Source organism: Erpetoichthys calabaricus, chromosome 3, assembly GCF_900747795.2.
Source record: "Erpetoichthys calabaricus chromosome 3, fErpCal1.3, whole genome shotgun sequence".
In the NCBI taxonomy this organism is placed as follows: domain Eukaryota; kingdom Metazoa; phylum Chordata; class Cladistia; order Polypteriformes; family Polypteridae; genus Erpetoichthys; species Erpetoichthys calabaricus.
Genome location: NC_041396.2, coordinates 222,537,211 through 222,558,610, shown reverse-complemented (window position 1 = coordinate 222,558,610; position 21,400 = coordinate 222,537,211). Strand labels below are relative to the sequence as shown.

General features: G+C 37.1%; 1 protein-coding gene across 1 annotated transcript in view; it reads right to left on the bottom strand.

Annotated features, from left to right (window-relative positions):
- Positions 1-21,400, bottom strand: part of LOC114649427 (neuroendocrine convertase 1-like) — a 591,637-nt gene that overhangs the window by 335,913 nt on the left and 234,324 nt on the right. The window contains exon 3 of the mRNA XM_051924736.1: positions 2,317-2,409. Within this exon, the coding sequence (XP_051780696.1) occupies positions 2,317-2,409 (93 nt within the window). The remainder of the gene's footprint in view (positions 1-2,316; positions 2,410-21,400) is intronic.

Genomic DNA, 21,400 nt, shown 5'->3' with positions numbered 1-21,400 from the left:
GGCTAATATGGCATGACAATTTAAGGACTGGAGTGCAGAGTGCTTTGTGGTGATGGTAAGTAAAACAAGTGTTAGCAGTGGACAAGCTATCATACCAGACAATTAGGCACCTTTATTGTTTACTTAGACCTGAAGGATTAGGTTTTACTTGGTTTATCATTTTGTGTAATGTACCTCCTTTCCTCTACTCCAATTTATTCCTTCATTTAATAAATACTTTGGTCTCCTAGCCTCACAAATTAGCTACCAAACAGTTGGTAGGCACACTAATAAGCTTGTTCTTGGGTGCAAAATAATGTTGTACCAGCACTGCTCTTAAGCACACCCTAAAGTCCACTATAACATTAAACTTTGTGGTAATCTTCTTAGACAGAAAAGAGCCTTCCACCTTCTCACTGATCTGCAATCACTCCACCATGTAAATACAAATTTGGACAGCAAACATTAAAGTATGAAAACTAATAGTTATTTAAATGTAGAGATCCAGATATTTTGTTAAAAATACATTTTTAAAGCAAATACATATTTTTGATATCAAATGTATCTTGTTCATAATCAAGATTTTCTCTAATATATACAATATTTTAATAATGCAAACAATGTAAACATTATTTGTTTTGTCACATTTTATGTATAGCTTACTATATATTACTACCTGTCTTAAGGAGTGGTGTGAAGCCCTGACATTGGCATTTTGTTTTATGGCCAGGTTTTTTTTCCCTGGCTTATATTTATTTTCTGGTATATTGTTGTATTTGTTATGTATGTGTTTCCTGTTTTTCTGTTATTTCTGTGAGTTCTGTTTATTTTTAAAGTGGTGTCCATTCTGTGTATTTTATGAGTGGAACCCAAAGAGGCGGGGCCACCCTGACATCATGGCTCTGGCTACTTAAGACAGTCAGAAGGCAGGCCTGATGGTGGGTTACTGAATGCTATAACAATCAGTTGCGAGTGTTGATTTTTTTTTGTTATTTCTGGTATTATTGTGTATTAGTGATTTGGGACGTGTTTGTTGTGGATTGCCCTTTTACGCATATCCTTTTAGCTCATTTGTGTCCTTTTGATTTCTGTTCTGTTCATTTTTTTTCTCAATAGATTTCCTCATTGATGAAGATTATTTGCAGGACTTGTCTCTACAATTAAGAGTCTGATGATAACTTTCCCTAACAAGGCATTTTTTAAATATATTTTGTAATTCTCTTCAATTTTTTTTTTAGCTTTAAAGCTAGTTCATTTTTGGGCCTGCTAAAACTGAAACCTAAAGGTGGTAGCTGGAGCTGGTTAGTTTGGGTAAGACTCTGTTGGGAAGTTCAGTAGTCTGCTTTATGGGTCTTTTGGAGGCCTCACACCCTTTTCATCATGTTTCTGATTCTGTATTATGACAGCTAACATTAAGGTGGCTTCTTGGTCTAGGGGAGGTATGGCATGGAAGATGCTTTTACACTGGAGGTTTGGATTGTGATCACAGTCGAAAATGTCTATCCTTCTTTGCTTTGAGCTACTATTCAATAATAAACATGTAGTTTGTGTATGTGAAGCAAGACAATTCAATTTGACTGTTTACTGAGGACAAGATCAGGGCACCTATCAGATTTTCAAATATGATACAGGCGTCTAAATACATAAGAACACAAATTTAGACTAATAAGCAAAACTATAGACATCAGTGTCTATAACAAAAATATACTATAAGTCAAGTTAAATGGTAGCACTTATTAAAGCACTGTATTATAGGTAAAGGTAATAGGAAATGTTTGCTGCTTTTTAGCAATGAAGAATTTTGTTGTCCAGTCTGTCATTACACACATTATGCACATGCCATTACTGCTGAAAACACTAAAGCCTGGTCTCATCCTTTTTTGCTTACTCACTTCTTCTCTAGCCTTACCCTCATTCCAGTTGCTATTATTTTTATTTTCTCCCTGTTTTTGACACTATGTACATCCTTGACTCCATCCTTATTATTGCTAAATATGCCAGGCGTTTCAAGGTAAGGTGGTCATTTCAGGTATGAAAAACATAATTTCAAGGAAAATCTTGTTATATTCACTAATCATGGTGCCAGAGAACGAAAACGTATCGCAGGTTGATTAGCATATATACTCTTTACATTTGACAATTTTGATCCGATAAAGCTATAATCTCTACAATAGCTACAACTCCTCCTACTTTTCCCTTTCCCTCATCACATAAACTCAAATGAAACAGACACAGTGACATTAAAAAATTCTCATTTACAAATTCAGATAAACATGGGTACCTGTAAACAGATGCAGGCTTACCATGAGCACGGACAAAACCAACAATTGCACTTACATTTGGTTCAAGGGAAAGGTTCTTTTCCACAATCCTTTTACTTCTTGAAGTCAGAATCTCTTTAAATGTGTAATGATCATCCATATTTCCAATCTGCATAGGAAGATTAAAGAAACAGAAAAATAATATTAGACCAAGTTGTTTGTGTAATGATATAAACTAAGCTTATCTTTATACTAGGTGGCATTATTAAGAATGTTTAACACAGCTGCAGAAACAAGCCAGCTTAGATAAACATTTTTTTCCCCAAGTGCTCCTTAATGCTTAGCAAGGCAAGCATGATGCTATAGAGTTGTAGCAGCCATGTGCAAACCTTTCATGCATGTGTTTTGTAAGTGTATTCCACATCAGATTTTATATTATGTCCCAATCTGCTTCACACATGCGTGATGTCATTATCTGATCTTTACTCAAGCTGGATTTGCACCCTGTATGCATTTAAAAAAAAAATAAAAAGAATATTATAAGTTCTGCCAACAAATATATAACACTGATCCCTGTGCACTCACTTATTCACCACTATGCCACATGTCTAACTTTGCATGCAGAAGTGTAATTAACCATGTGCGGCAGCTACAAGTCAAAACTCCCCCTCCAAGTTAGGAAACATACTGTATATAATACAGTGAAAAAATAATAATAATGAAATGTTGATGATTATTTACAAGGTGTTTCTATACTCTTCATGGAAGAAAAATGTACAAAGAATCTGTACAGATAGATCAGAAACAAAAAAGACATTCCAGCTGAGCCTGGAGCCAAGATTTTGAAGAAGTTGTTGTCATTGCTAGTTTGTGGCCATTTGCTGCATTTTGTTTGGAATTATCATTCCATCAGTATCTTCTGCTGTTTGAGGCACAGTGGCGCAGTGGTTAGCACTGCTGCCTCACGGCTCAAATCTCATTTTTGGTCAGAATAATTGGTAAAGCATAGATGGTAGATGCTTCCATAGCCTTAAGGGACACTTAAAACACAATTGCGTCTTTATAATCGGCTCAAAACCACTTTAATTCCTCCTTCCCCATTGACTGCCAATGCATTTTGCTGAGTTTGGCAAAGTTTCTGAACATTTCTGCGATTTTGCCAAACTCACAGTTCTCACGCAGGGTTTTCTCATCTCTAATAAATATCTTCACAAACAGTCACAGCAACAGATTAAGTATTGCCCCAGCACACATATAACTATTATGTTGACATTTCCAGCCTGTAATTGTTGTGAGTCTTATCTTTTGACTTCCAGAATCTCATTTATATTTGTTTTTGTGCAAATTTCATTCTGCTTTTTTATTTTCACTGTTTTAATGGAGTTGTGGAAATTTGGCTGGTTTCATCATGGGTGCAGTCATGTTATTTGTAAATCGCCATGCCGTTATGTGTGACGTCACAACATGCACACTAGAAGACTGTGGCGTCCAGGGCTCAGTGCCCTTGCTTTGTCCGTTCTCTTTATTCTAAAAGTCCTTCCATTAGTGTTAGTAAATGAAAAGGCACATCCATGAAGATTTTAATGATAGAACCTGTTTTGTTTATATAAGATTATTTGATCTAGGTGATCATTTTAGTGACTGACATTCTGATATCCCAGACTTCCACCTCTTTCTTGACTTCAAATCTAACTGTTCCTTTACTATTTTCATTTAACTATGATTCCTCTATTGTGTTTATAACAATAGTAATTTTTAAAACATAAACTGATCATGGTTTTGCAACTGCAACCTTAGCAACCAAACATTGTACCAACCACCAGCTATCTTCTGAGACAATAACACTGGAATAAACATCAAATGCAAGAGTTAACCATTCAAACTCTTAAACTGAATGGTATGAATTCTAGGATGCATCTCTGCTGTGCGGCTCTTTCTTACAAGATAGGCTCTAACTGCTCAACGTTTTGTACAAAACTGTGAATGTTTTGAAGCAGGACAAAACTCTCACTATGCATCTCTATCTATATCCTAATTCTTAGGTACCATTATTATTAGGTACTTTTACTGATTGAAAGAGAATGAGAATGCATTACATTCCTTGGTGGGGTTGACAGGCCTATGATTGAGAGAAGAGTTTGACAGCTCATGAAGACTTCAAAGTAGAGCCATTCCTGTTAAGATCGTTTGGAGTCAGCTGGGCTGGGAGGACATGGAAACCTGGAATTTTACGAATTTTGAGTAGAGGTGAAAATAAGAAACAGGATTAGAATAAAACAAATTTTAAAAATGACGATTTCCCTAAGGGAGATAACCAGAGAATAATAAAAGATGAAAAAGATGAACGTAAATGAAATTGTAAAACAGTGCGGTGCACGGAGAGGTTTGCAATTTCAAAGTAAGACTTGACTTAAAACTGTGTGGTATTTCTTCAAGGATTTCTGAGCTGGGCTGCATGCTTTTCTTGTATGTGATAAGCTGTTTTCTTGATTTTGTTTCATCCACTGAACGGAGGAGGAGGCTTGTAGTCAGACCACCTGGATTAATACACACATTAATCAATGTTTGCAAGAGACATTATGGAAAATATCCCTATAGTTTGTGATCAGAAGAGGGTATCTCATAGCTGCAGCTCCTCTTGTTTCTGATTCAAATTTGTAGTCACATGTAGTTTGTGTCATTTTGCTGCTTGCCAGCCAGTAGACTAAACACATCTGCACCTTTGCCTTGAAGCAATCTTTACACACCTCGGTTGGCCTGTCATGTAGTATATGTCCCATTCATCATGCCATGTTTGTTCATTTATTTAAAAACATAAGAGGTTCAATTTGCATATAATTTAGTCAATATAAACAACAACAGTACTCTTCCCACACCTGTTTAATCTACTTTAGCACTGTAGGTGATCAATGCCTATCCCCGTTTTTACTTGGCAAAGGCATCTGTAATAAGTCATCAGTCTCAGGCTTGGGGTAACAAATTTAGAATTGTGAAAACACAATACATCTGCTGAAAATGCTAAAAGATAAAAGAGAATTTAAATAAATAAAAAGAAATTGTTTCAGCCCCCCCTATGACACATTCTTGATTAATGGTGTGAAACACATTTCTTGTAAGACATCTAGTAGCACATACAGTAATGTGAGCTGTGATGCCTACTGAGTCAGGTACAAACTGTAGGAAGAATTATATTGAATTGCAATTGAAAAGGTTTCTGTCTGCTTCCTTTAGAACACCTTGAATATTCTTTATGATGAGGCTTGCATTCTTGTAAACTCTGATTATGAGCCCCTCTCTGTTATATACAGTACATATTTCTGCAATAATTCCGTATCAAAGACTCAACATTATGGTAATGGTGCAGTGGATACTGCCTGTTGTCTTACAGATCCATAAAAAGTGAGTCCATATCCCAACGTGGACTGTGTCTATGTGTAGTGTCCATGTTCTCTTTTCCGTCTTCCTCCCACAACCTAAAGCCATGAATTTTAGGTTAACTGGAGACCTTAGGTTGCTCCTATAAGTGAGCGTGGACATGTGTGTGAGCATATTCTGTGACGGACTGACACCTGACTTAAGGGTGTGCTCAATTATAATTAATTAGGCTCTGGCCCCTCAAGACACTAAACTGAAGAAAAGGTACAGAAAATGGATGGACATAAATGCAGTAGTATCACAGTCAGAACACTTTAATGAGGTGAATCAAAGCCAATAGTGTATCCTCACATGCATCGGACGTGTTCAGTTTAATTGTGCTGCGTTCAGTTACCAGTGATGGTAAAGTTCACATTGCTCTTTGTATAGTGTTTTAAAAAGATTTGATTTATGTTATATTTTTCTTAAAACAATCAAGAAAGCTGTTAATCATTCAACACATAACAATCTTGTGACTTGGAATGTTTTTACTCTAACAATTTGCAAACACTATACTGTATGTTTCTTTGCAACCTAAAATATAATTATGTTAAACCACCCACATGTACTCTAAACACATCTATTTACACATTCATTACTCTTTTACAGTCTTTGACCTGAAACATATGTAACTTTTGTTTGTGTGCTAAGGGAAACATAAGAAAACAGAAGCATACAAATCAGGAAGTGTAAAGGAATATGCATGTGTTTATTTGGCTGGTATTAAAAATTGATACATAGTGTGCAAGCCTTCAGTCTTGGAGAACGTCTATAATGTAACACTGAAGAGTTTAAAGGGAAAATAATATTTCCAATACAGCTACGCTAAAATGTGACTGTACTGCAACAAATAGAAAAAACACAATTACCTACAATAATTACACTAGCAGTGTTTCATAAGACCAGTAACAGTGCCTTTGGTCAATGAGGTGAACTAGAAGTACTGTGTAATTAATAAAGTGCTTTACAATATAACATTTTTGAAAGTTTTTTTTTTTTTAATCAAAGGTTAATATTAAGGGCAGGAAGTGTGTTGCAGTGGGTAAAGCTTTGGACTTCAGACCCTGAGGTTGTGGGATCAAATCCTGCTATTGACACTGCGTGACTATGAGCAAGTCATTTCACCTGTCTGTGCTTCAATTGGAAAACCAAAAGAAATGAAATCAATTGTGTCTCGAATGTTGTAAGTTGTCTTGAATAAAGGCACCACACAAATAATAAGTGATAATAATATTATTAGGTCACTGGAGCTGCTTACTGTTGAACATTCCATACACAATTGTACAAGAGTAAGACTTTCCCACATTAGATCAATTCTGCTTTTTCTAGTGATTTGGCTTTTGGTGATGAACGCTAGAAAAAAAGAGTATTGTTTTGAAATGAAATAGATAACCTTGTGCCCTGTTTTGTCTGGGATTGGCTCCAGCAGACCCCCATGACCCTGTGTTCGGATTCAACGGGTTGGAAAATGGATGGATGGATAATGTGAAATGTAAGTATATACAGGGTGGCGCAGGTAAACAGGAAATTTTCAATTGACACACAGTGCACGAATAAACACATTAAAAACTACATTTAATGATTTAATGTATTTTACAGGATAAGCAATTCATGATGGTAATCAATATTCATTCAATATTCATTTTATGTTTTGAAGAAAACAACATGAGTGTGTTTGTCCATTTCTCCATGCACATTCTGACAGACTGTTGTCGGAATTCTGCATTGCTCGACGTAACAAGTCAAGAAGAATGCCAGCGATTTTCTCTTCAATCCTCCTTTTTAGTTCAGCAATGGTTGGTTTAAAAAAAAAAATCACAAAAAATGAGATCTGGGGATCTCAGATGCCATGGAATGTCACTGTTGTGTGAAATGATGCACCTTCCAAACAATCGTCGAACAGCTGCCATGAATTGTTGGGCAGTATGCAGAGTGGCTCCAACCTGGGGAATACTTATTTAAGGATGAACCTGTTTCTTTGAAATTACGCATCCATGTTGTAATCACATGAGCAGACGGGACACGATCATGACATCCTAACAGGTAATGACGCCAAAATTCCCTTTGCGCAGCAGTCACACTATCACCATTCTTATAAAAGGCTTTCACAGTGAACGCTCATTGCGCACCACTCCACTGCTCCATTGTAACTAATGGCAAGGGGTTCTAAACGAGGTCGCATTGATCCCAAGCAACTGCCGATGCCCCAGGGTCGCCAACAACTAGTTCCAAAATTTCCTGTTTCCCTGCTCCACCCTGTATTATTGTCATTGTTAGATATTTATGATTTTCACTTTTTAACAGCATTCACTCACATATGGTATTCTTTTCAAGTTTATTGTCAGTGGTATGTAGTCCCCTGCAAAGGCTGCAGATGTGAATGAATATGCAAAGCAGTGCTTGAAGTGGATATACATAAGTGCCGGTACCCTATGTGCTACACTGATGTATTAACGTGAAGAGTGAGAAGCGCAGAGCAGTAACTTCAAGTGTCAGGATGCAATTTCTGTGGCTTCCCCAAAGAAATCAATCAATCAAAGAGCCCTTGGGGTGATTGAGGGTTCTCTCTTTATGTTTTCAATGCTGAAATCAAAGAGCAGGAGTGGGATGAGGGGTTGGTTTTCAGCGCCATGACCAAGAGAATGAAGGCTGACAGAGCAGAATGGATAACTAAGATGAGAGCCAATATGAATCTAAGAGTGCTTGTAGTCAACAGCAAAAAACTGCTTGCTAACCATTGAGCTTTGCATGTTCCTTGAACTTTGGCAAGCTTTCACTTTTCATTTCACAATTCGATCATGTCTTTTTCTTCCTGTCCAGGACAATGCCCTGTCTTCAGTCATCCATCCACCCTGTTGGTTAGTGGTACTATTCATTTGGCCCATCAGTCACTTCTACTGAGCCAGCATTCACAAAAACTGCACTCTCAGCATAGCGCAGACCATGTAAGCTAGGAAAATACTAATAAATATCTCCAAATGAAAAAAAAAAAAATAGGGTTAATTTCAATCAAATACTTCAAAGCATTTTTGAGATTTTGGGGTATTTAGTTTTTCTATTGTGGGGGTTTACCCCTAAATATTGATATATCGAAATGTTCTTTCTGAGTGTATATCTACACACCTAGATGTACCATCTTGCCAAATTTCAACTTTTAACTAAACAACAAATACTGTTTTTGTTGATAAGTGAGTATGTAAGTCAACTTTGCATTTTATAGATAGATAGATAGATAGATAGATAGATAGATAGATAGATAGATAGATAGATAGATAGATAGATAGATAGATAGATAGATAGATAGATAGATCTGCGGTGGGTTGGCACCCTGCCCAGGATTGGTTCCTGTCTTGTGCCCTGTGTTGGCTGGGATTGGCTCCAGCAGACCCCTGTGACCCTGTGTTTGGATTCAGCGGGTTGGAAAATGGATAGATAGATAGATAGATAGATAGATAGATAGATAGATAGATAGATAGATAGATAGATAGATAGATAGATAGATAGATAGATAGATAGATAGATAGATAATATTTAATTGAATAATTAAAAAATAAAGATGACACCTTTTTGATCACATTGGTTTATTTACTAGTCAGCCCACAGACACCATGAATGGCATCAGGCCCACAGTTTAACTAACTCCAGTTCAGTTGCTGTCTTTCTGGGCTTTGAACAATCTCCTCTGGTCTCTAATTTGACCCAGTGGGACATAGCGTGGACATATATGTGAGCATGCCCTGTGATAGACTACCTTATGTCCAATTGTGTATAATGAACACACACATATCCTTCTGGACTTACAGTATAAGTAGTGCCAGTGTTAGAGATTATTGTGTTTTTTTCTTTCTGAGGCAAAATGGTGGCATTGTTGTAAGCTATTGCTAATTGTTCTTCAATATTTCAAAGGGAAAAATGGAAATTCAAGACACAGACAAGTAATTCTTTCCAAAATTGTTAGATTTATGGTTTGCTGAAGCACTAATCTTGAGCAAACCATAAATGATTTCTCTTTGTTTACAAACGTTTGGACACTTGTTGCATTCTCCACCATCTTCTAAAGCACATTTTTTTAATGCCATGCACTACATAGGTGCACATGTCACTGTCTGCCAACATGCTGCATCCATGGCCACAAAATAGTGATGACAAATGAGAATGATAAAAAACAAAATCAAAACAGCAATAAAGACAAATTAATAAAACAAAATATTCAAACTCCTTATGTGTTCTTAACATAGATACTATTACTGAAGGTATTATTCACCTGTTACCATATGGTGAAAAAAATTGGTTTTGGGAAATAGATTAATGGACCTGATCTACTCTTTGTTCTCTCTCAAACACTCTTTCTTGATTTTCTCCCAATCCCTGTTCTTTCTTTTCTTCCATCTCTTTAAGAACGTTATCATCCTGTCTGTCCGACACAGACCCCTTATTATTTGTGGAGGCAGGTGCTTTGCTGAATGACCTGCAGAGTGTCAATGAAGAATGACTGAGCTGATCATATTTATATGTGAGCAAGCAAAAGCCAATTTCCCCATCGCACACCCCACGGCCTCTCAGCTTCTCACCAGCGTGCACATGTAGCCCACAAGCCTGAGCTGTAATGTTTAAAAAAAAATCATGCTCTGCCATGGACCTCTAACTTGTTTCACCACAAGACTCCCAAAGAAATTTTCTTTCACCTGCTGTTGATATCTTTAAAACATTTTTTGTTTGTGAAATTTTTACTTTTGAAGCTTTATTTTTATATGCTCAAGGTGCTTTTGAAATTTTGGATTAAATTTTAACTACATTCTTTCACCACACTGAAAGCACCTGCAGGCCTACTATGGGATCTTGCTTCTCTGCTGTGGTCTGTTTTCCTGATACAGGTTGATAAATTACAGTGCAAAGGTGTGAGCTGTTTTGTTTGAGATATAGATTCAACCGGTAAACTAGTGCTCATGGAAAGCAATGTTCAGTATTGTAATTTTTGACTATCACTCTTTATTTTGGCATTGGTGTTTGAGAAGGATTTTCTTGATGAATGACCTTTTGAAATTCCATTCTGACATCAATTACAATTAAGCCCTCTGATTAAAAAAAAAAAAGTGCTCTGAAAAGTTTATTTGTTGTTTTTGATGTTATGAGTTTTCTCTGTCTTTTAGAAACAATAATTCCTTTTATTTTGTTACACCTCTCCCAGTCAGCTTCTTTAAAAACTGTGCCATTGGGGCGGTTGTTTTGGTAAAGAAGGCGGTTGGAAGTTAGAAAAAAGAAGACAGGCAGAGAACATCTGTGTTACAGGATTTGGGCCATTTCATATTTTTCCATGACTGGCATAACACATGGGGTTTTTATTTTCCCTTCCTCGATTGTCAACTGTCTATATGTCAAAGTGTTATTGCACTTTCGCACACACTATTAGACAATTGGTCCCAAGCATTTGCAAATTATTGTGCTAAACCAAAGTGGCATAGTGAGTAGCACTGCCACCTAATTTATATGGTGTCCTGTGTTTGAATTCTCCACTCAGATGTTTGTCTCTGTGAAATTTACATATTCTTCATGTGTTTGTGTGAGCTTTACTACTGGTACTCCATTTTTCATCCCAAAAACATGAAGGTTAAGTTGATTAGTGATTCCATATTGGCGCATGTGTGGGACTGAGTCCTGTGAAAGACTGGCACCCTGCCCAGGCCAATTACTGCCTTGCACCCAAGTGCTGTCACAATAGGCAGCAGTCCCACACAACCATAAATTGAATTAAGTGGATTTGAGATGGTTACGTAATGTGTTAAACAAGTAATTTATTTATGAAATATATACTGTAGTTCTCTTAATAATTTTTCAATTGTGTTACAACTGCTTCACTAAAAACTAATAACATTTAATAAAAAACGTCTTTTACATCAGCTTCATTTTTTAAGTTACATAATGCAAGTGTGTCAGACAGAGGATGTGCAGAATTGTTCATAATATTCATCAGTTTTTCTTCCTTCACTACCTCCTCTAGCAGGTTGAGAGTGTGTCTCATAACTGAGCTGGCGTTTTTATTTAGCCTGTTGATTCGGTGGTCCTCTCCTAAAATGATGTTACCAGCCACACTATCCACAGCATATAAAATCGCACTGGCAATCAAAGAATGGAAGAACATGTCACTATCTACATTAAAGGAGCACTGTTTCCTAAGAAAAAGAGTCTGCTCTGCCCTTTCTTATATCGTTCCTCTGTGTTAGGAGACCAGTCCAGCCTGCCATTGATGTGGACCCCCCAAGTACTTGTAGGAGTGCACCACTGCTACATCCACTTCCTGAATAGTGGCCGGACATTGAGGCTTTGGTGAGGAGAAGGTCAATAACCATCCATCCATCCTCTTAAGCTTATCCGAGGTCAGGTCATGGGGGCAGCAGCTTGAGCAGAGATGCCCAGACTTCCCTATCTCCAGTCACTTCTACTAGCTCTTCCGGTAGAATCCCAAGGCGCTCCCAGGCCAGCCGTGAGACATAGTCCCTCCAGCGTATCCTGGGTCTTCCCTGGGGCCTCCTCCCAGTTGGATGTGCCCGGAACACCTCACCAGGGAGGCGTCCAGGAGGCATCCTGATCAGATGCCCGAGCCACCTCATCTGACACCTCTCGATGCGGAGGAGCAGCAGCTCTACTCTGAGCCCCTCCTGGATGACTAAGCTTCTCACCCTATCTTTAAGGGAGAGCCCAGACACCCTGCGGAGGAAACTCATTTCAGCCGCTTGTATTCGTCAATAACCAGTTCCTTGTTTTTGCTGATCTTAAGTTGCAGACAATTTTATTTGCACCAAGAAAAAATGTTCTAACCCTGACTCCTATACTCTGTCTCATCCCATGTAAATATGCCTCATTAGTGCAGAATCTTCTCATTTTTTTATAATATATTACAATTTTATATTAAACAATACAATTTTTTTTTTTATTCAACAATGGACGGACAATAATTTCCAATTGACAAGAGCGCCATTTTTCCAAAGCAAACTACTGTCAGTTGTAGGTTAAAGCTTTGAGAGATGCACTGTCATTAGCTGATAAGTGAAGCGCTGTGCCCCATCTGAATTCCTCAGCAGCACTACATCCTTCCAGGCTTAGCTCTATTTACTGCCAAAAAGGTAACTAACAGTAGATCTGCTAGGTAAGACAGTCAGCTCTTGTAGCATGTAATGTTTGTTTATTTTGCCTTCTCCATTATCTGCACAGAGGCTACAGATATGAAGAGATGCTGATACTCACTTCTGTTACTCAATACTGTTTTAGCATATATGGCCATATTATGGTAAAATGATCATCTCCAACATGTCACTCATCAGTTACATCCAGTTCCCAATGACCTTTGATTGACTTAAAAAATACCCTTTATATCTGCACCAATTTCCCTCCCCTCAGTGTATAAGGCACTGGTCGACTCTGAACTTACGTTAAGCAACAATCATAAAACAAACAAAATGGCCGTAGCTCCGTGCAAAATATGCAAAATTTAATTAAAAAAAAAAATCAGATTTTGAAAGACCATTTTTCCACCTTAACTAAACAAGCACTTGGATTGACAACCCTCTCTGGTACCTTTTTTAGCTCATATTGTAACTTTATGCCAAGCACACTGACAACTTGGAAGTTGTTGTAATGTATGCCATTGACACTTTGTAATGAACTACTTATGGTAATTTGTCTGAATTCTCCAATGGTTCCTGTTAAACATCTAAGCCTAAGATTTAAGCCGTTTAGGTGGATGTTTTCTTAGGAAAGCGGGACCCTTGACAATTTGTCTTTTAGAGGCCATCATATTATTGCCAGAAATGAGGGGGCCTTGTGCAGGCTTTAAAAACACAAAAAGGAAGACAGTACAAGAAAAATAGAAAAAAACATGGGATTAACATAGATATAGAAAAGCAAGAAAAGGAAAATGCAGTGGACACTGGCATCTACTGTATGTTGAGAACAGCAATTTGGGATTACTGCATTGGAAGATCTTGGAGGATTTGTTCATAGGATGAAGAGAAATGGTGAGCCGTAAATGTTTCCTGTCTTGGATATTGAGCTGACTGATTAAGAAAATCCCTTGTCGGCACGGCTGCCTGTTAACGGAAATAGTTGTGAGAATGGAATAAAATTGATTATTTGAAAGGTAATAGGAACGTATTTAATGTTTTTTATGTATATGTACCCATATGCGTTATGCTTAAAATACCACAAAATATTTCAAAATATCAAAAATTCTAGAACCACACTTTTCCTACAGTTTCATCGTAGCAATACAGTAAAGGCTCAGGGAAGCTGGGTGGTAGCAGGGACTCTTTTTATCTAATGGGTTGACTATTACAACCTTTAAAATTATTTCAAAGGAAATTAGACATTATTAGGGTTGTCAAAATTTTGCTTTAGTGGAAAAACCTTTTTGAAAAGGAAAATAAACTTGCCCTGCGGTGGGTTGGCACCCTGCCCGGGATTGGTTCCTGCCTTGTGCCCTGTGTTGGCTGGGATTGGCACCAGCAGACCCACATGACCCTGTGTTCGGATTCAGCAGGTTGGAAAATGGATGGATGGAAAATAAATTTGCCAGGCAATCAAGTCTACTGTTATGTAAGGGGATGCAGTTACAGAAGATGGTGACAGAACCACAGCAGCAACTACAAGAACTATAAGCCAGTCCACATTTCAATGATTGGGTTCACTTCATCCTACATGTTGCTTTATGAAAGGCCCAGAGATCATTTCAGGTTACGCAGATTATGTTGCTTGTCCTGACTACACATGCATTTTTTTTTTCTTTTTAATTTGGCAATTTTAGATGCAGTACTTTTGACATTGTGTGAGGCATTCAAAAATCTTAAGTCTTAATAGGTTTCAAGTTTTGTGTAGCTATTAAATCTACTTTACAGTAAAAATTGATATACTGATTTTTAAAAATGTTTTACACTTTATAGCAGTACATCCTGCAAACATCCAAAAATAACCTATATGTTATATGTATTCAAATAAACCTATATTTAGTAAATTCAGCATTTTAAAACTCTATGTATGATATCCCCAGTCCTTATCAAACTACTTAGAGATTTCAGTCACACTACACCATGGTTCACATGTTATTTAAAACTTTTTTTTTTTCCATTAGCCCACACCAACAGTAAAAAAAATCAGCTTTTTTCAGTCATATATTTAAAAGTGACCTTCAATTTTGTTCTCATGCAAAATAAAAGGATTGAGGAAATTCCTCTTTACAAATGCAAAGGCAGACTTTGTTTATTATGCTGTCTTACCTGACCTCTCATTGTTCCATTATTTGCTTATTGTTAAGATTAGTTTCTTCCTAGACAAACAAAATTGAGTTCTTTTCCAGGCTAAATTTCCATTACTGCACATATTAGAGAAAATAAAGAATGGCTTACAATGTCTCATGAAAGCTAAACCCATATTAGCAGTATAAAGAGGAAAAAAAACTTGCATGAATAACATTTTTTGGTGTGTATCAATACAATTTTTACTTGAATACACCTGACAGAAAGAAAAATCTTAAAAACGATGTTATTGTAATATTCACTTGAAAACATCTTGACTTTTTTGTTTATAAGTTATATAAGCAGAATCATATTGATTGGAGTAGATATAACTAAGTAGAGCCTATTCTGAAGAGATTGTATGTGCTGGCTGATTTTATCAAGTCCTCTTTCGGTTTCATTTTCTTCCTCATCTCTATCCCTCAGGGAGATCAGAACCTGGCTTGCCAAGCAAATTGTCCTAAATTGAGTTCCTTTTCTTGGCATATACAGGTCTGCTTCTGGCAGCTGTGTGAAAAAAAAAGAAGAAAAAGAAGAAAAAAAAAACTTTGTGTGCGCTTCTTTCTTGCTTTCTTAACAATTCTCTCTCCTATTTCCAATTAAAATGGTGTAGTGTGCACCAATACCTGCTCCCAATTAAACAAATACTGCATTACCAACCCCAGACTCCAGATTTTCTTTTATTCTCTCTTCATTATCCCTATTCCTTAGAGGCTAGTTGGCAGGTTGCCAGAAGCTCATGGCATGAATTAAAAAAAAAAAAAAATTGCACATTTTATCCATCCCCAAAAAGAGAAATGCTTTTTTTTCTGCCGCCTGCTACTACAGATACAACAATTAAGAAAAATACATATATATTGCCAAAAACAAGAAAAAAAGACCCAAAGCTTTGCAATATAAAAGAAACTAAAATATACAAATCGTTGGATTTGCTGTCATTTACATCATTTTACGTTTTTCTAGAATGGTAAATACAAAGCATGGATCACTATGAATGTGAGAGCTAAATGGAATAAAATATTTAAAATATCCATAGCAAAACGTAGTACTGTAATCCTAACTATGGTGATATTTCAGTTTTATCAAATTGTTAGTACAAATTTAAAAAATCCTAGACGTGCTAAAGTGCTGTCATGACGGTTCTGTGCCAATTATGACTCCAAGCTCTAAACACTGTTAGAGCCTATGAGTTAAACATGAAGAAAAAGAAGAAGTCTGTGTGCACACTCTTTACACTTCTGGACTTTGTTAAATATTACAGGGTATGGATGACTGAAAAGTGTCGGTAAATCAACACTATTGTATACCCTTCACTGCAGTTTGGCACTTTGCTACTTGTTAAGTTTTTTTTTTAAGCTATTACAGAAAATGATCCAGTAACTGCTGTAGAATGATTAACACTTTTTAAAATTTTTACATCTAAAATCTCACTTTACTTTCAAATAACACAAAAATAGAGATTTTGCTAGTTATGATTAAATGGTTTCATTTTGTCCATAATTTCTTTAAATAATATACTTCTGTACATCCTGCTATTTCAGTATTAATTTCCTATAATGTTTTTGGAAGTAAATGTGCTTCTATGTGTTCTACAATAAGAAGATGTAAAGGAAATTAATGGTATGAAAATATATATTTATATGTACACCAGTCGGCCATAATACTGAAACCAGTGACAGGTGACATGATTCATATTAATTATCTTGCTAAGGGGTGGGATATATTAGGCAGCAAGTGAACAGTCAGTTCTTAAAAGTGATCTGTTGGAAGAAGGAAAAATGGACAAGCATAAGGATCTGAGCAACTTTGACAAGGGCCAGACTGCAATGGCTAGACAACTGGGTCAGAGCATCTCCAAAATGGCAGCTCTTGTGGGGAGTTCCTGATATGCAAAGGTTAGTAACTACCTAAAGAGATTTAAGGAAGAACGACTGGTAAACTGATGACAGGGTTATAGGCACCCAGGGTTCACTGCTATGCGTGAAGTGGAGGCTAGCACGTCTGGTCCGATCCCATAGAAGAAGTACTGTAGCATAAATTTCTTAAAAAATGAATACTGGCCATAACAGAAAGGTGTTATGTTAGTTGCATAACCTCAGACCAGTCAAAATGCCCATGATGATCGCTATTCACTCCTGAAACCACGTACAATAGGCATGTGAGTGTCAGAACTGGACCATTGAGCAATGGAAGAAGGTAGCTTGGTCTGAAGAATCATGTTTTCTTTTAGAACACGTGGACGGCCAGCTGCATGTATGTCATTTACTTGGAGAAGAAATGGCAGCAGGATACACTATGGGAAGAAGGCGAGCCAGCAGAGGCAGTGTGATGCTGGGAAAACATGGGTCCAGGCATTCATGTGGATGTTACTTTGACACATATCATATACTGTACCTAAAGATTGCTGTAGACCACATACACCCCTTCATGTCAATAGTGTTCCCTGATGGCAGTAGCCTCTTTGAGCTGGACAATGCACCCGGCCACAGTGCGAAAAAATGTTTGGGAATGGTATGGGGAGCATGACAAAGAGTTCAAGGTGTTGACTTGGCCTCCAAATTCTCCAGATGTTACCTTGACACATATCATATTCCTAAAGATTGTTGTAGACCACATACACCCCTTCATGGAAATTGTATTCCATGATGGCAGTAGCATCTTTCAGCTGGAAAATGAACCCTGACACACTGCAAAAATTGTTCATAAATTGTTTTAGGAACATGACAAAGCATTTAAAGTGTTGATCTGATCAAGAAAATATGCTAGAAAAACCATGTTTGATCCATAAATTCTCCACTTCACAACTTACAGGACTTAAAGGATCTGTTGCTGTGGTATCTGTCTTGATACCACATAATACAGGACACTTCAGAGGTCATCTGGAGTTCATGCCTCAATGGGACAGAGCTGTTTTTGTGGTACCTTCACAATGATAGTTAGGTGGTTTTAATATTGTGGTGGATCTGCATATATAGTGTAAGCACTATTTTCCATTTACTTAAAAAGTACAAATGTGGCAGTATGGTACATCTAGGGCAGTACGTATCTGCTAAGAAATGACATTTCAATATATCAATATTTAGGGGTAATCCCCCCACAATAGTAAAACTAAATTCCCCTAAAATCTCAAAAATGGTTTGACATATTTAACTTAAATTTGGTGATATGATAGAATAAAGAAAATTAGCCACTGCTACGTGTTCTTTGCTGCACTGACAATGTTCTTTATGCAAATGAAGAACACTGCAGCAGTGATTAACAGGCCATTTGAATAGCACCACTAATTAATAGGGTGGTGTCCTGGACAATAAAAAAGAAGTGTGATTGTGGAAACATAAAGTTAAGTGAAGCTCAAGGAAGATGCAAAGTTCAATAGATGCATACCAGCCCTCATCTTGGTTGTCTGTTCCACTCTTTTGACCTCCTGGTATGAAGTACTGAGTGCCACAAAAGCACTCTTACATAAGCCACGAGCAAGCAGATCCCAGTGAAGTATGGAGCAGTGCAAAGCACTTGTGCACAAATGATGAACAAGTGGACCACCATGAAGTGTTGAGTGCCACGTAGCACCAATATATATGAACAATGAACAGGGTGGGGTGGGATTGACCCATGGAGTTTCAAGAGCTGCGGGTGCATTACCAAAGGATGTAAGGTGTGATAACACTTGTGCAGAACTTCCAGACTGCTACATGCGTGGGAGTAAGTGGCACAATAACAGCTGCAAAGCAGTTCAAAAGTGCTGTGTGACACATTAGAAAAATGTTGCACAGTCAGAAAGAAAATAGGTGATTAACCATTTCAACTCAAAATCATTCACTTTCTTGTAAAACTGTGTTTTGCAATGACACTCAGCAAAAGTCAAGTCATTATGAAAAGCAGGAATAAGCAGGAATTTATCTAATGCAGGAATGTTTCACTCAAGGACAATTGTGTATAGTATGTTCAAGAGTAGCAGTTCCAATTATCTAATAATATTATTATTACTTATTTTTTGACCCAAGCTTTTATGTAAGGTGACAACAACTGAAACAAAACACAAATACAGGATATACAGGGTGGGGCATAAAGATCTCCCACATTTTGAAGGGGTATAAAAAATTAATAAAACTATCTAAAAAAAATGTATATATTTCTGAAGAGTACATGAAAAACAGTTTTGTTTTAATGGGTTTTAAAAATCATATCAGACAGTTGGTGCCCGTCATTGGTAAAGATATTCCCGGAAGTTCTCCATCACTCTCTGGGTCACCTCAGGAGGAATGGCATCGATTTCCTTTCTGATCCTTTCCTTCAAATCCTCAAGAGATCGAGGACAATGTTTGAAAAACTTTTCCTTTAGGTATCCCCATAGGAAAAAGTCACATGGGCTTAAATCTAGTGATCATGCTGGCCACCCCACGACTCCCCTTAAAGAGATCAAATGCCCAGGAAACATTTCCCTCAACACTCTGAGCGAATGTTGTGCTGTGTGAGCTGTGGCTCCGTCCTGTTGAAACCACATATGTTCTGTCCTAGGTCTGCCAGGTGATTTTCTTTTCAGGGTGGACCCAGTTGGTCGAAGGTTAGAAATCCATAACAAAATAATTTTCCAATCTAGTACAGATGCATTTGTCTGAGTGTGAAACGTGTGTGGAATGCTCTCCGCGTTGTTATCATAGAATGGTTGTTCTCATAATACGTTTGAACAACAAAGCCCCAATGTTCACTGGTCCAATTCATGATGGGTACTGAAAACGGTAGAGCCTAAGCTACCGAATGAGGCCTACCCCACCTCTCTACCCCCACTACAGCCCACACAGTTCTCCCTTGAAATGTGGGAGATCTTTATGCCCCAAACTGTACTTACTGTAAACCAATATCATTTCAGGAAGAGTGACATATGTAAAGCTGATTTAAATGGTCATATTGAACACAAAACATTTCTGAAAAATAAACTGATTTTGTGCAATACTACTTAAATGCACTTATGTAATACAAAAAATTTCCCTACTGCCAGATACTATTTAATTTTAAAAGTCTGACAAAACCTGTGATAAGTGATTAACAAATCTCTTGTATTTTCTGGCCTATATTACATAAAAATAAATTTTCCCAGGGATGAACTGGTGCTCTGGCCAAGTTTATTTCTTACTTCCTACTCCCGTGCTGAAATTCACTCTGATGTACTGTATGTGCTCAGTATGTGGACAATGCTTTACCTGGCTGAAGTGTACACAAATAGAAACAGAAAAGTGGTTAGAAAAGTGTCACAGTTGCCCACTGTACTCCACCATCTGCTGGGGAGATGTTAGGGACATCATTCTCATTAACAGATGAGCAATGACCAATGATTTCATACTGAGTTTTCCATTTGCAGGTGATGATGAGGAGACTCAAGTGGTGCTTAGCTGGATTTAGTCTCAACAAAAAAGTGCATTTCTGAAGGCATTAGAAAACATGTACACCAATGGAATGAATGTTCTTAATGGAAGAGGGATTATAATGATAAATAATAACATCTCTTGTTCTGATGGTAATAAATAGGATTTTCCCACTTGAGATCCCAAACCTTTAATGTATACATAATGTGTATCAAGAGGCAACCTGGCATGCTCCCCTTGCACAGAACCAATCTAAGATCTTTATTAAAAAAATATTTATTTACAAATAAAGTTTATCTGGCCATAATTGTTAAACTGCAATATTGTTATGATTTCTTCATGTACGGTAGAGAAAGAATATGAATGGAAAGAAAAACTGAATCCCAGAACATTCTTGACTTGAATGATTAGGCCAAGATACAAAAAATATGCTGTATATTGAAGAAAGGTCCATGTAATTAAGTCCAAAATACAATAAACTCAAATGTATACATGTTAGAAAATGTACACAGGACATAACAAGGCAAGCTGAAGGGATTTGGTTAACTGATTAGGAAACTGGGGTATTTTACATTTTTTTTAGTTACTTCAAACAGTCAGTTATAACTCTTTCATTATTTTATTTTGTCACAATGAGTCATATTCAAAAATAAAATTGAGAACAGAATGCAATTACATGTGTTGGTAGACGATGTAAAAATGGCCTTGACTGATTTCCTAAGGTAACTTTTGGTTATGAAGGGTCTATGACTAACAGCAGTTCACATTCCTTACACATAATATTTTTGAAAGACATACCTGGAAGAGTTACAATCTATTTGTCTTAAGGTAAAATTCTTTCGAACATGATGGAGAGAAGGTCTAGAGATTTGTTGTAAAATGAAAATGCCAGAGAAAAATCGAATCATTATAATGTGCAGATAAAGTGTAAAAACTTATAGAGTGACACTTATATAACTCCTATCCTATTCTGTTTCATTCTATTCTTCATTCTATTTTAGAAGGACCCTTTGCCCAGCTTACCTGTCTCTAAGCTCAACATCCCCTGGTTAAGGGGCTTCTTTATATCCATGCACAGATGCATTTTCCAGGAAATTCC